Source organism: Phocoena phocoena, chromosome 2 (assembly GCF_963924675.1).
Source record: "Phocoena phocoena chromosome 2, mPhoPho1.1, whole genome shotgun sequence".
Lineage (NCBI taxonomy): Eukaryota > Metazoa > Chordata > Mammalia > Artiodactyla > Phocoenidae > Phocoena > Phocoena phocoena.
Genome location: NC_089220.1, coordinates 103,577,678 through 103,593,422, shown reverse-complemented (window position 1 = coordinate 103,593,422; position 15,745 = coordinate 103,577,678). Strand labels below are relative to the sequence as shown.

Below are 15,745 nucleotides of genomic sequence, written 5' to 3'. Positions count from 1 at the left end.
TCCGTTTCTTGCCTTTAGTATCATTCAGCTCCAGCTGACACTAACCTGTTTTCTATTTCATAACTGAATCACAGGGCTTTTTCAGGAGAAGTCAGCAAAGCAATGCCACCTACTCCTGTCCTCGTCAGAAGAACTGTTTGATTGATCGAACCAGTAGGAACCGCTGCCAACACTGTCGCTTACAGAAATGCCTTGCCGTGGGGATGTCTCGAGATGGTGAGCACCTGGATCTGCCAGAATATGTCCCCTCTGTCCCTCGACCCCCTCCACCCCTCCCTCCTCTGGCGGCTTTGTGGGTGTCACAGCAGTTACTTCTCCTCCATAAACCATTCCAGTCAGTTCACTGGCTGATAGGGGGCTGGGGGCGGGGGTGGCATGGAGGAGAATTGTCTGTGTGGTCAGAACACCTTCAGATTTTTGACGTTTAAAACAGGGGTCCCTTGGGCTTCCCTGGTGGCGCAGTGGTTGAGAGTCCGCCTGCCGATGCAGGGGACACGGGTGCGTGCCCCGGTCCGGGAAGATCCCACATGCCGCGGAGCGGCTGGGCCCGTGAAGTCATGGCCGCTGAGCCTGCGCGTCAGGAGCCTGTGCTCCGCAGCGGGAGAGGCCGCAACAGTGAGAGGCCCGTGTACCGCAAAAAAAAAAAAAAACAGGGGTCCCCAACCCCCAGACCATGGACCATTACCAGTTAGGAACTGGGCCGCACAGCAGGAGGTGAGCGGCAGGCCAGCAAGCGAGTGAAGCTTCATCTGCCGCTCCCTCATCGCTCGCATTCCCACCTGATCTCCCCTCTCCCCCGTCCGTGGAAAAATGTTCTTCTATGAAACCAGTCCCTGGTGCCAGAAAGGTTAGGGACTACTGGTTTAAAACATTACATGTGGATGAATTGATGGAAGGTAAGTGTTAACCTGAGGGTCTTAAAAAGGATACCTTCTAGAAGCATTTTTCCCCACAGAAAACACAAGCCAGAGCTAATTGTTACATGTCTTACACTAGTAAGGTTATTGGCAGTTGGGATGAATTAGCTTTTATGCTAACTGGATGCAAAGTCAAACGTTTGTACATACAGTATGTGTGAAAATAATGCAAAGCATGCCCAAGTGACAAATGTTCTTTTCATTAAGCGAAGCTATTTTAAGAACTAGAGACCATCTACCATTTATTTGCAAAACAGTTCAGGATCTTCCTGGAAAACTGTCTTAAGTGCACGGAATAATCAACACCAGATTTCAAGACTATTCTTATATAAGGAAATTGGGCAGTTAGTGTAGTGGATACATTTTAAGGACTTTTCCAAATATACTGGCTGGCTGGTTCTCTTGAGAGATCTCTTTGAAGGAAACATCTCTTCCAGTGGAGTTTCAGCCTGTGGAAAAATAACTTCAGACTGCTGGGCAGGCATTCTTTTTTTTTTTTTTTTTTTTTTTTTTGTGGTACGCGGGCCTCTCACTGCTGTGGTCTCTCCCGTTGTGGAGCACAGCCTCTGGACGCGCAGGCTCAGCGGCCATGGCTCATGGGCCCAGCCGCTCCGCGGCACGTGGGATCTTCCCGGACCGGGGCACGAACCCGTGTCCCCTGCATCGGCAGGCAGACTCCCAACCACTGCGCCACCAGGGAAGCCCTGGGCAGGCATTCTGAAGGTCTCCTTTCCGCATAATCAGATGTTCTTGGGGCCTGTGGACCCACGCAGGCACAAGTTGTACACAGGGTGACCTCTTAGAATTTGTAGGACCAAAGTGAAGTTTTGGGGATTGGAAGATGCAAATCACAGAACTTACACAGTATTCTCAGAAATCCTGTGATACGCAGCTCTGCAGATTTCATCTTCCAGTGGCACTAAACTCACGAAATTAGGTATATCTCTTATGAATCTGTAAGTTAAAAATCACAAGTTGTGTGTGTATTTTCTCAAGACCCAATCCAGGGACTTCCCTGGCAGTCCTGTGGTTAGGGCTCTGGGCTTCCACTGCAGGGGACGTGGGTTCGATCCCTGGTCAGGGAACAAAGATCCCACAAGACGCACAGCACAGCCAAAAACAAAAAAAAGCCTGATCCATTCATTTCACTTATGGGTTGGTATGATTACTGTTGTTAATATTAAGAAAACAGTTAAAACACAATTCAGAGTCATAGCAGAACAAGTTTCCCCTATGGGTATTAATCCCCTTGGGGGTTCCAGAGTATTCTTTTCAAAAAAAATTAAGTACCTTCAGTATGCCTTGTGGAGATTTCTCGTATAAGTGACAGCACACTTTGTTGTGGACTTGGAGTGAGTCTGGGGACTTATACAATTATAGGCCTGAAATTCAGAGCCTACATCAGCCTGACTGCTATCTAACCAGCCCCACCCAAGTTTGTCACCTGAGTTGTGGAAACTGGAAATTGACCAGAATCCAGCTCACTTGTTTCCTCTGTACAAAATGAAAGCACATCCTCCTTGGCAGGAAAAAGATCCACCAGCTGGCCTGGACAGTGGGCCCTGATTCCCAACTTCACTTCCATCTATCCTGCCTCCTGCCCCAAGAGTCATAGCATTATGTTGATGGGCAGATGGGTGAATTCATCCACCTGGTCAGGTATCAATTTAACCATAATCAATTAGGAGGTTTTAATCCGTCCAGCAGCGGCTTTATCTACACATACAGAGTCAGGCTGAGAAATAAATGGGTTAGTGGGGGGTTCAGACCAGGAAATCATAGGATTTTTTTTCTCAATTATCTGGGTGTTTTAGGAGAAATCATTTGGGATTCTAAATGAACTGGAAAATTACTCCAGTCACTGTTCCACTTTAAATATGGGAACACATCTCACGGAGAAGGGCTGCACACACAATTTCTCCCAATGGGGATCTTCCACAGAGTCTGCCCTTTCCAAAATTCTGATATTCTTTTTACTTGAGGCTAAATGAGTACAGCAGAAAGTGTCCTTTAAAGATGGATCCAAGGCATGGAAGCAACCTAAGTGTCCATCGACAAATGAATGGATGTAGAAGATGTGGCACATATATGCAATGGAATATTACTCAGCCATTAAAAGAAACGAAATTGTTATTTGTAGTGAGGTGGATGGACCTAGAGTCTCTCATACAGAGTGAAGTAAGTCAGAAAGAGAAAAAGAAATACCGTATGCTAACACATATATATGGAATCTTAAAAAAAAAAAAAAAAAAAAGGTTCTGAAGAACCTAGGGGCAGGACAGGAATAAAGACACAGACATAGAGAATGGACTTGAGGACACGGGAAGGGGGAAGGGTAAACTGGGACGAAGTGAGAGAGTGGCATGGACAAATATATACACCACCAAATGTAAAATAGCTAGCTAGTGGGAAGCAGCTGCATAGCAGAGGGAGATCAGCTCGGTGCTTTGTGACCACCTAGAGGGGTGGGATAGGGATGGTGGGAGGGAGATGCAAGAGGGAGGAGACATGGGGATATATGTATACATATAGCCGATTTACTTTGTGATACAGCAGAAACTAACACACCATTGTAAAGCAATTATACTCCAATAAAGATGTTAAAAGAATAATAGTAATTTTAAAAAGACAGGTCCAAGGGTCTCACAGGGACCTCAAGACCCAGGAGCAAGAGAGGGCATAGACTCAAGAGATGTAATTCATGGAATTGCAAATGCTTCGTCCAGTCTGTTGAGCTTTCTCAAGGAAGCCCCAGATTTGGCCGTTTGATCAGGAAGAAACTCATGTGAGCATACGGATTAGTGAAATGAGTGCAAGTTGAGGTTTGACTGCTTGTGCCCCAATAACACCTCCGTGAGTCTGTGCGTCCCTGTGCTCTGGTCTGAACACTGGGAAAAGAAACATCTAGACCATCTACCTTGGGTAGAGAGGGAACAAGCCCATTAAGTCGCATTTCAGTAGCTCCTACTGAGCCTGGGATTGTGTGACAGCACAAAAACGTAGGTGGTCATTGCTCTGGGTCTCTTGTACCAGCCCTGGGTCTGTTTCTGAAACGCAGCTGCTCTGGGATGTTTCTTTGCTGTTTGGGATGTGGAACAAGCCTGTGTGAGGTGGGACCATTTATTTTCACCTCAGGATCACGTCCTTACTTTGTGGTTGTGTGGTTTTTGATGGAATTGTCTGCAACTTCAAAGGAACTCCTAAAGCATGTTGGAGAGGATCATGGAGAAAAGCGTGTTGTATATGGTGTGTCTTGGCTTTTTTCTTCCAGCTGTAAAATTTGGCCGCATGTCGAAAAAGCAACGAGACAGCTTGTACGCAGAAGTACAGAAACACCGGATGCAGCAGCAGCAGCGAGACCACCAACAGCAGCCTGGAGAGGCCGAGCCGCTGACTCCCACCTACAGCATCTCGGCCAACGGGCTTACGGAGCTTCACGACGACCTCAGCAGCTACATTGACGGGCACACCCCCGAGGGCAGCAAGGCAGACTCTGCCGTCAGCAGCTTCTACCTGGACATACAGCCTTCCCCGGACCAGTCAGGTCTTGATATCAACGGAATCAAACCAGAACCAATATGTGACTACACACCAGCATCAGGCTTCTTTCCCTACTGCTCTTTCACCAATGGAGAGACGTCCCCAACTGTGTCCATGGCAGAACTAGGTAATGGCTTCCGTGTTTCCATTGGGATGGACTACTTGTGCCGTTTGAAGGAAATGGGATTTGTCTGACTTTCCTTTAATGAGTTATGTTATTAAAATGATGCATCTAGAAGGGCGAGTCACCTTTACCATTTGGACCACTTCATAATTCCAACCTGCCCCCTTGGTTTTGACTGTCCACTGTTTCCCATCATATATCCAAGAAACTCAGTGACCGCTCAGCATCAGAGCTGAGACAATATGAACTTAAAGCAGTCTTTAAATTCCACAGAAAACTGTAAGTTCAGGGAATGGCCCCATTAACTCCACTGATTTAGTTATGTTCTAAGTATTGCTTTATACCAAAAGTTATAAAAATAGCAACCCACAGACTTAACCTGGCACATAGACATGGGTTTTTGACCAGTGCAGAGCTTTACAATTTTTGAATTGGTTGCTAAAATTTTAAACCTGGACAATTCCACCTGAAAGTTCAGATTTTCAGTTTCTTGTGGAAGGAAAAAAAAAACATGATCTAGTTACACTGGACCAGCATTTGGGAATGGCAACAACCAACTGGTACCACTTAGGGCCTAACGCCTTGAAATGGGCCCATCCCACTCTCGGCATTTATATCCCTGCTCAGTCCCCGTATGCATCTAAGTTTTGCAACTCTGACACATTCTATAATCGTTAAAGGGAAATTGGCTTCTTTATTTGCCAAAATGTTTTGGTGATGGATATTAATGCAAAACTGATGTATGTCATAGAAGACTCACCATGCCAAAAAAAACCCCACAAAAACCTGTCATTTCCTTATTCCTGTGACATTGGTGCTTCTTGGGAGATGTGACCTAGAAATGTTAACACAGACAATGGAAAACTTTTCATTTCAAGGAAGTTGTGTTATAACATCCTCTGTTATATTTAATCGATTTTTAAGTACAGCACTATTATTAGAGAAACTTTGATAAGGACCTTTACTGTTTGAGAATTTGATCTACTCCTCCCCATGGTTCCTCACACAAGGTTATAATCCTTTGGGATATTTCAATTAGTTGCTATGAAGATGACTAAGTTAAGACGAAGAGAGAAGGAAGACTTCACATGGAAAAGAACCAGCAGGTTCTGACTTGAGCACAGACGTCCTTAGTTCACAGAAATAACAGTTGTGTTCTTTAGACGGTTTCTCCACCTCTGTACCCCATAAAACATTTTTAAAGTGAAATTTATATTTCCAGTAAAATCTTTCTCCAAATAGAACAAATTGAATGTTCTTTACGGTTTTTACACAAGCACCTCTTTATGGGTCTAAATTTAAATCCTCAGGAGCAGGGACATTTTAAGCCTGGTCTTTAACCACTGAACAGCATTAAAGGTGTATCACAGCTCTTTTGATTAACAGAGAAACCTCTGAACTAGAAGCCAAGCTGAGCCAGAGCTAGGCTTGATTTTTTTTTTTTTTTTTTTTCTTGAACTAGAACAAAAACCTTCCGTTTTTGTCGTGAGATCTTGGTTGACTGAGCCTTAAGCAGAGCTGTAATGAAAGTAAAATTTTCAGAAATGAATAAGGATTTGATTGAAAACTGACATGATACAGTGAAAAATGACCTAGCTCGCTTTAGGTTTGCTTCTACTTTATCATAAATACTAGTGAATCTATGCCATTTGCTTGTCGAATGTTCAACCCAGAAATAAACTCACACCGCTTGGCCTAAGTGTGTCCCTTGAACATGGCACTTGGGCTAAATGTGCACTAATACCTGAGTGGAGCCAGAAGTGGCTCAGCCGATTTCCCCAGCCCCTCCTTCATCCACAAATCCCTTTCCTCTTCTACAGCTGTCACCTCCCAGTGAGTCTGAGAGCCCTGTGCCCTCATCCATTCTCCATGTTCTCCTAAGCTACGGATTTTTCACACGTAATTGTGGCATTTTTTTCCACGATGAATAAAACTAACTCATCGCTAGGATTTGCCCCAAACCCAAAACTAAACAAGAATTTTGTTGAAAGGGATATAATGGAGCTCTGATTTTCTGTCCCATTTAGAGGTGCAAAATAGTTTGAGGAGCTAAGAGTAGCGTAAAAGCAGCCAGAGACCTTGCTGCTACTTCTTCAAAGCTCTCTGAAGTTCCCTGACATTTCCTTGGGGGCTTAAGTCCGACTCTTTCTTTAACTAACTTGACTTCATTTTAGGCTAAATTTTATCATCAGATTTGAAACAAATGAAACCATTTGTGCAATTGGAAAATAAATTGTAAATTAACATATCCTAAGCTCAGTTCTATCTTTCAACAATAGTACCTACTAATCCATTACCATTAGTGGAAATACATCTGCATTCCTGGCTATGAAATTTTGCCCTTGATGTACACTTAGTACCTGAATTATACATTCCAGATAAACTACCTAGGTTCCTTTTTTAAAAAAAGCTAACTGGGGAATTCCCTGGCAGTCCAGCGTTAGGACTCAGTGCTTTCACTGCCATGGGCCCAGGTTCCATCCCTGGTCGGGGAACTAAGATCCCGCAAGCTGAGCTGTACAGCCAAAAGAAATAAAAAATAAAAAAGCTAACTGCACTTACGACTATAATTAATAACTAAAGCCTTGTACATGAGAGATAACAGATATGTTGGGCAAAGCATGAGACAAGAAGTCAGCTTCTGTGGGTTGTGGTCCTAGCTTTGCTGTAGGTTGTACAACCTAGTATAAGTCATGTTACCTCTGCAAGCTGCAGTCTCCCTACCCATGGACTATAAAGATTCAGAGCATAGACTCTGGAGCCAAATTGTGTATGTTTGAATCACTGCCCACTTGCCAGCTATGACACCTTGAAAAGTCACTTTACCTCACTGTGGCTTGGTTTTTTCATCTGTAAAATGGAGATAATACTAGTATCTTCCCCCTAGAGTTGTCGTGAAGATTAATAAAAGATTTTTGTATATATATATATATATATATATATAAAATGTATATATATATATATAAAATGTATATATATATATATAAAATGTATATATATATAGTTGTAGTAGGTATATTATATTAGTCTGTTATATGAGTCTATGTTATATAGAGTTTACATAGTAAACTCTACCTAAGTGTTAACTTTTATCATCATTGTTAATGTTATTATCTACAAAGCGATGAGAGTTTGGACTAGATGATACCTAAAGTTCCATACCACTGTGAAAATCTGTGACTTTCTCAGAAGACAGGATTTTCCATCTGAAGTATCTAGACCTTGGCTGTCCTGATGAAGCCATCATAGTTGAGGAGGTGAACTGATTTGCCTGTCACAAAGTGAGTTACCCAACTGAGCTCAGACCAGAAACCGGGTCTCCTAACTCCTACCTAGTTCCAAGGTATTTCACTATTCCAGACTGTTTGTCTGAGAGACCACACTAACTTCTTAGCTTTTACTCAGTCTGACCATATTCTCCTTTGCTGAAATGGAGACTTAAAAACAGCACAGTGTCTAAAATCTTACACTTGCCAAATCAAGTATGAATTTTGATCAAAGGCAGCTGGTGAGAATGCAGCCACTGCCCTCTACTGGTCATTGGACATTGCATCATTTGTTGTCGCTTCTAAAAGCTGGACTCAAATAGGTAGGGATGGGTGGGGACAATTTTTAGGATGAAGTGAAACAAGAAGATGCTGACCATATTAACTGGAAACAGAGCATGATCTGGCAGAGAATACTGTGAGCTTCCTCCCATTCTTCCCTTCCTAGGATTCTCCCAGCTTCCCTGTGAACACTTTGCCTTCATCATTTCTTTCATATTTACAAAAATTGAATTTACTATGTACACACTTATTTTCTTGTTTCTGATTCCCCATTATTTTGTCTTTATTCCCCTCTTCTCTTCACACACGTCACTGATTCTAAGACATAGACATAATTTCTTTCTCTCTCTCAGTTTCTGTCTCCTTTTTTTTCTTTTGTTTATGTTTTATTTTTTATGATATTTACTTATGTTGTTTTCATGTCTGTGTGTCGCCAAGTAGAGCTGTTAAGGTTTATTGTGCTTCAGTGTTTCAGAATCTCTGAGGAGGTTCTAGTCTCGAGCTTTGTTTAGGTGAACCTGCTCTGTTTTCACACAAACAAATCTGATTCTGTTTGACGTAAGTAGTAACAAATTTCCAAACAGACACTCTTACTAGTGTTGCTAAGTTTGCCCTCAGCACCACTGTTTTAAATAACTTTCCTATTATATATTCAAGACCCTGGGAGGGGCATCACTTTGAGGTATGGTTTTGTATTCTTGGAGTCTTGTCAGTTCTTCTTTTAAAATACTTCTTGAGTTGTCCTTCCCTTCCATAACAATTATTAGCAACCTATTTCAAGCTCTCTTAGTCCCTTACATCTAGATTTCAGCAGCCTTCTAATTGATCCTCCTGCCTCCAGTCCACCAATGACAAAACTGCTTGTTCTGTTTCCCCAAATACAGTGTTCAGCATGTCAGCTCCCTCTTGAGACTCCTGCTGACTCCTTTTGTTGATCAAGTCCATACTCTCAGTCTCAACGTTCAAGATCCTTCAGGATGTGGACTCTTCTCTACCCATATTTCTGTTTTGACACCATCACTTTATCACATCTTCCTGTCTCCTGTAGATGCCATATCCATTCTTTCATCTACCATCCCTTGAACGTGGAACTGGTCCACTGCCTCACACACTGGCCTCTGCCTACCAAATCCTCCCCTTCCTTCAGGGGCCAATCCAAATGTTCCTCTTCTGTCAAGAAGCATCCCCTAACTCCCCTCATCTCTCTGATAGCACCTATTATGTTTTTATTTTTCTTTCTCTTCTAGTAGAATTCAACTTCATGCTTTATTGTCTAGTGTCTTGAATTGTCCTTTCAGCATGTATGTACATGTTCACCAGATTATAAGTCCCTAGAGAAACTTATTTGGCATCTATTTCTTTTAATGTCTTCAAATTCGGTACACTTCAGGATAATAAGAACAAATGTTTATGTAGCAGATGCTATGTTATCCTCTCTATTCTAAGTGCTCAACTCACTTAATTTTCACAGATGCCCTATGATAAATAGGAAATTAGGTACTATTTTCCTCATTTTACAAATAAAGAGACCTAAGCGCAGAGAGGTTAAGTAACTTACCCAAGATCACACAGCTACTAAGTAGCAGAGCTGAGATTCAAACCCAAGCAGTCTGGGTCCAGAGTCCATCTCATCTCTTAACCACCACACTAATATATATATATATATATGTGTGTGTGTGTGTGTGTATATATATATATATATATATATATATGTGTGTGTGTATGTATATATAGTGACATAGTAGGCTTCAGTAATGCTTGTTCTGCCATTTTTGCAGGAAAAACGAAAGAAATACGTAGTTGTTGTCCCCCCAAAAATACCATTTTCTAATTTTTCAAGAGTAATCCTCCACCAGTCAATGTATATGGCAGATCTGTCTTCATAAAAATACCAAATACAGGTCATATCAGTCATTTTTCACACTTCTCTAGGTCAATATTTTCAACTCCAACATTCACTCCCAGATGCTGGTGTAAAGGCACAGAGAAGGTCAGTTCAGGAGGGTCTTTGAAGATGCCAAGCCTTATTGCTAAATGTTGGCTTTGCCTGTCCTTTATCCTCATGTCCCCAAATATAGAATAGTTCCAAATTGCTTACTTAAATATGTCGAGCTCATTAAAACTGGTTCAGCCATGTTGCTTTATAGTTGTTACTTTTTAAATCAGATATTAAGTAAGGAAAACCCTGAAGAACTTGGCTTTTCATGCTGTGATCTCCTGTTTTCTCCTTAGAACACCTTGCACAGAATATATCTAAATCACATCTGGAAACTTGCCAATACTTGAGAGAAGAGCTCCAGCAGATAACGTGGCAGACCTTTCTGCAGGAGGAGATTGAGAATTACCAAAACAAGGTAGACTGAAGAATTTTACCTAAGATTGAGGCAATGTTGGGAAGGGTGTTTGTGCAGGAGGTTTGAATACAAACAGACCAAAGAATGAATGTTTTTCATCAGATAGCAGATTTCTATTTAAAAATCTTTTTTCCAGAGCTGATCACGTTCTTGGGGCTTTATCACCTTATTGAGATGTCAGTGTGCGAAATTTCAGAAATAGCACACAGATTCTATTGTTCCTATAACTATACACATATGTCCTATCATTTGTCAACAGGGAGCTAGATTAAGGAGATTCCAAAAGGCTCAAAGAATTGGGATTTGTCCCGATATCACAATGGAAGATTTCACGGTCCAGAAGTTGATGTAAAATAATCTCAGCCTCATGGTTCCAAAGTTTAAAAGGAGGAGTTTAGAGAATATGTGTAAAAAAAAGTTTGGAAGCTATGATTCTAATTCCAGTCTGAATCTAGCAACGTGAGGCTGACAAGTAGTACTGCCAGTTACCTTTTTCTGTAAAACAGTCTGATCAACAAATTACCTAAATGGGAGGGCAGGGCTGGAGAAGGAGGACTTTTAATTTTCCATTCTGCCTTTAGTAAAAGAAAATGCTGTGATTTTTCCCAATAATCATAGAAATTCAGGCTTAGGAAGTACCGTAGAGATTATCAAGGTTAATCCTCTCCTTCGTTTTACATATGAGGAAACGAGCATCCCTTGGCACATGGCTGAGAGTGAAAACATCAGGACTAGACCAAGAGTCCTGGTTCCTAATTCAGTGTTTCTTCCATCCTGTTGTATTGGTAGAAACAGTCTTAAACTAAGATTGGGGAAATAAGTGAGCAACAAGATGGATCCAGGTTAGCCTGTAACTAAATTGGAGAGTGGGTATATAAAAGGAATTAAACAGGACAGGTTGCGGGAATAGCAGTGCATCACCTTGTTTACCTTTGAGATAGCAGGTAGCACCAGCCACCAGAATTACAAAGGGAAGCAAGAAAGCAGTAAACAGCAGCAAGGTGTGTGAAATGGGATTCAGAGTCAGAAATGCTGGGATTTGAATCCCACCTCCAGTACCTCTTAGCTGTGAAACCTCTGTGAGCATTTGTGTCCATTTATGGGAAATGGAAAAACATTCTTGTGAAAATGAAACGAGACAAGGATGTCATAAAGCACTCAGCTCATAGCAGGTGCACAATAAGTATAACTGACTCCCCTTTTCTTCCCTTCCCCCAGTAAAGTGGTGTGAAATTCCCCAAGGCAAAATAATTGCTTATAAGGAGATGCTACTGTGCTACTCTCCGTGGCCCAGGGTTAAATCAGTGGCGTGAGTTGCTTTCTTGACTCCCGTTTTCATCTTCTGCTGCATGTATGCTCATAACATCTTCCCCCTGTCCCTTTGCCACCAAAATGGTAAGAGAGGAATTGGAGGAGACCAGGAAGAACTTGGAAGCAGTCATTATAACGGAAGTAACTGGCCAACTGATTATTTTTAAATCCTCTAGCTTTTTTGGATCCATTTCCAAAGAAGGATTTTACACAACAGGAACAGTTAAAACAACTGTGTCAAGGGTATGGGTAATGGGGATGTTAATGTGTTTCCCTCTTCAACAGCAGCGGGAGGTAATGTGGCAGTTGTGTGCCATCAAAATTACAGAAGCTATACAGTATGTGGTGGAGTTTGCCAAACGCATTGATGGATTTATGGAACTGTGTCAAAACGATCAAATTGTGCTTCTCAAAGCAGGTATGTGCTTTGCAAGTGAATTTTGAGATCTCTGACTAACCTGCTTTCACCGGCTTATTAAAGAAATGCTTGGTAAGGAAGGTGTCGAGAACAGTTTTTCTCCAAATGATAATAGCTCAGTTTCTCTTAGCAGAAACTGAGAGGTTTTTTTTTTTTTTTTTAAAGGTTTTTGAGCTATTTGTAGGAAACATTCCCTCCATTTTGCTTCTCCTCTGGGTGAAAAGATTAATTTGAAAGACACCTGCATTCCACAGTTTTAACCATCACCTGTGTTTTGTTTCTGTGCCCCAGGTCCTCAGGAGGTTTTGGTAAGCTGTTAGGAAGAAGGCTGTTTGTGGAACTCAGAGAGACATCCCTGGGTTTTTGTTTGTTTTAATAACAGGAGTCCGTGTTTTTCTCGCAACTCTGAGATTCTGTATTATTGCAGGACAGAGAAGTGCCCAAGAAGTAGTTCATAAATCAGTCTCTCTTCAGTAATACAGGCCTTAGCTTTGGCACAAGTCTTTAATTACTACTCTAATGAACTCTGCTCTTTTAAATAGAGAGCTAAGGTGACTGAGAGCCTGCTAGTTAAGCCCAGCCCCATTGACTCAGAAAGGTGTCTCTGTGGTCAAAATCAACTCACCAAGACAATAACCCACCCCGTTTCTGCCTTTGCTCAGGTTCTCTGGAGGTGGTATTTATCAGAATGTGCCGTGCCTTTGACTCTCAGAACAATACCGTGTACTTTGATGGGAAATATGCTAGCCCCGACGTCTTCAAATCCTTAGGTAAGGAAATCTCTGGGTGTTTTGTCTTCAAATCAGGACTAGGGGAAAAGATGGGAGTTGGGTGAAAGCTCTTCTTGAACAAAATGGAGATTGGTTTTTTGGACACAAGAGTTAAAGGATTTTATACCTATGTTACTTTATAGTTAATCACCATAGAAAATATACACAGCTCAAATGCTTTTTGTCTATGTTACACGTAAGGGTCTAGAGTTTCATTTTATCTAATTGGTAATCGAAGAAATTTATGTTCTATATCCTTCCAGATTTTAAGAACCAGGTTTGCAGGGGATATATTATTCAATAAACTAGAGGATGTGATTTGCTACATAAAATCAAGCAAGGAGCTAAAAGTCTGCCCTTCCATACCCGTTAAATAGCAACCGTTAATGAGATATCAAAGAAAGAAAGTATAGCTAAGTGAAACTGTGACATATACTTTAAAAATAAATTATTTTAGATTTCTGTAATTTAAAGTAAGACAAAGTCATTAAGAAGAATGGGACGGTATCCAAGATATGTTAAGTGATTTTAAAAACAATTAAATGACGGAAGGTATGTATACTTGGGGAGAGCCCGTTGACACTTTTTTTTATTTATTTATTTTTGGCTGCGTTGGGTCTTCGTCTTCGTCGCTCAGGCTTTCTCTAGTTGCGAGGAGCAGGGGCTACTCTTCCTTACGATGCGCGGGCTTCTCATTGCAGTGGATTCTCTTGTGGCAGAACACAGGCTCTAGGCGCACAGGCTTCAGTAGTTGTGGCACGCAGCTCAGTAGTTGCGGCACGCGGGCTTAGTAGTTGCGGCACACAGGCTCGAGGGCGCAGGCTCAGTAGTTGTGATGCATGGGCTTAGTTGCCCCATGGCATGTGGGATCTTCCCAGACTAGGGCTCAAACCCATGTCCCCTGCATTGGGGGGGGACCACTTAACCACTGCGCCACCAGGGAAGTCCCTAGCCTGTTGACATTTAACTATATGTACATAATATGGAAATCTGAAAGAACAGACCCCAACTTAACCAGCTTTGTGGGGGTGGGTTTTTATTTTATGGGACTTTCACATTCTGTGTTTTCAGTTCTGTAATAGTTACAATAGGGACTTCCCTGGCGGTCCATTTGTGAAGACTCTCTGCTTCCAGTGCACGGGGCATGGGTTCAATCCCTGGTCAGGGAAGTAAGATCCCACATGCCATGTGACACGGCCAAAAACAAAAAAAATTATAATGGTTTTACCACCATAATGTGTCACTTGTTTTCACTTTTAAGCGTGTTGTACATAGAATAGAGTAGAAAACAAAAAAATGAGTGACGTTAACATTTCAGTTAGATTATAGCTGTTAGACTCTGTTGGTTAAGAGTGTGGGCTCTGAAGTCAGGTAGCTGGCTTTGAATCTCAGGCTGTCACTTCCTACTTGGTGGAATCTTCAGCACATTCCTTTTCTTTCCAGGTCCATTTCCTTGCCTTTAAAATGGGGATAGTAACAATAATACCTCCCCCATAGGGCTGTTGTGAAATAGTAGAATCCTCTCAGAGCAGCACTTGTCACAGTAATCGCACAGCAGAAGTTCACGCTCATTATTGCAGACGATGATGGTGGTGGCGATGCTGGTGGTAATGGTGATGGTGGCTAAACTGATTTTTCTTTTAACATTTGAAAGTATTAAACTATAGAAATGTTATTACTATTGCCTCTGATCTTCAACTGCTAGATCCCTCTTCACCTTCTTCCATATTTTTCTCCTAGGATAATAACCAAACTCCTAACCTGTCTTTAATTTTGGCAGGTTGTGAAGACTTTATTAGCTTTGTATTTGAATTTGGAAAGAGTTTATGTTCTATGCACCTGACTGAAGATGAAATTGCATTGTTTTCTGCATTTGTCCTGATGTCAGCAGGTAAGATAGCCAAATACGATGGTTTTTAAATTGTCCAGGTAAAGAATTTCTACAAGTACATAACTTACAATGGCTATAGACTATTCAGAGGGACTGCCACCCTTATTAAGTCTAATTTTAAGTGTTTCAGACAACAATCCCCTGCTACACACATACATATACATGTATGCTTCTAAGAAGACCTCATGCTATTCTGATAAAATCTTAAGAAATGAGAATTGAATAAAATCCCATCTACAGTTAACCTCCTGCTACCAAGAGAAATGCTGTGGTAGAGTAGGTGTGCCCTTTTCAACACCAATCTCCAAGATAACATGGTTTGTAAAACATTCTACTTTTTAAAGAAAATCCATTTGGATGTCATCCACAAGCCTATCTGAATTTAATGTATGTTTTCAACCAGTACTGCCTCTTGGTGATAATCACTTTTGCAAATTTGCTAACTTTGTTTTGGAATTCTTAAACATAAAGACTTTATCCTAAATTAACAATCCTAATTCATTTGGCACTCTCTTGACAATTTCAGTTGCCTTGGACTCTAAGGCAATTTTCATATTTGCCAGAAAGACTTAGCAGGATTGGTATGAGTATGTCATTCAGAAACATAACTATTAGAAAGGCTTAAGGGCCATGGTGGTTTCATTTGCACTCGTCCGAGCATGGCCTTAGATTTAAATGGCTGTCTTTTTGGAAAGGGAGGATCCTTCCTTCTTTCAAGTGTCAGTAAAGATGGAAATGCTTAACACTCTGTTTTGTAACTGTCCTAGATCAGTTTTTCACTCCTTTAGGAGCAAATTTTGAAAGAGGGGTGAAAGTGGCCTGTTAGTCCCTGACTCTGCAGTGTGGTGTAATAATCTGTATCTAGGAGTCAG

At 41.5% G+C, this 15,745-nt stretch overlaps 1 protein-coding gene across 2 annotated transcripts in view; it reads left to right on the top strand.

Moving 5' to 3' along the window:
- RORA (RAR related orphan receptor A) overlaps positions 1–15,745 on the top strand; it is a 721,989-nt gene that overhangs the window by 704,084 nt on the left and 2,160 nt on the right. For both annotated transcript variants that reach the window (XM_065872372.1, XM_065872373.1), the window contains 6 exons: positions 75–216; positions 4,189–4,584; positions 10,362–10,483; positions 12,080–12,212; positions 12,875–12,982; positions 14,763–14,873. In XM_065872372.1, coding sequence (XP_065728444.1) covers positions 75–216; positions 4,189–4,584; positions 10,362–10,483; positions 12,080–12,212; positions 12,875–12,982; positions 14,763–14,873 — 1,012 coding nt within the window. The remainder of the gene's footprint in view (positions 1–74; positions 217–4,188; positions 4,585–10,361; positions 10,484–12,079; positions 12,213–12,874; positions 12,983–14,762; positions 14,874–15,745) is intronic.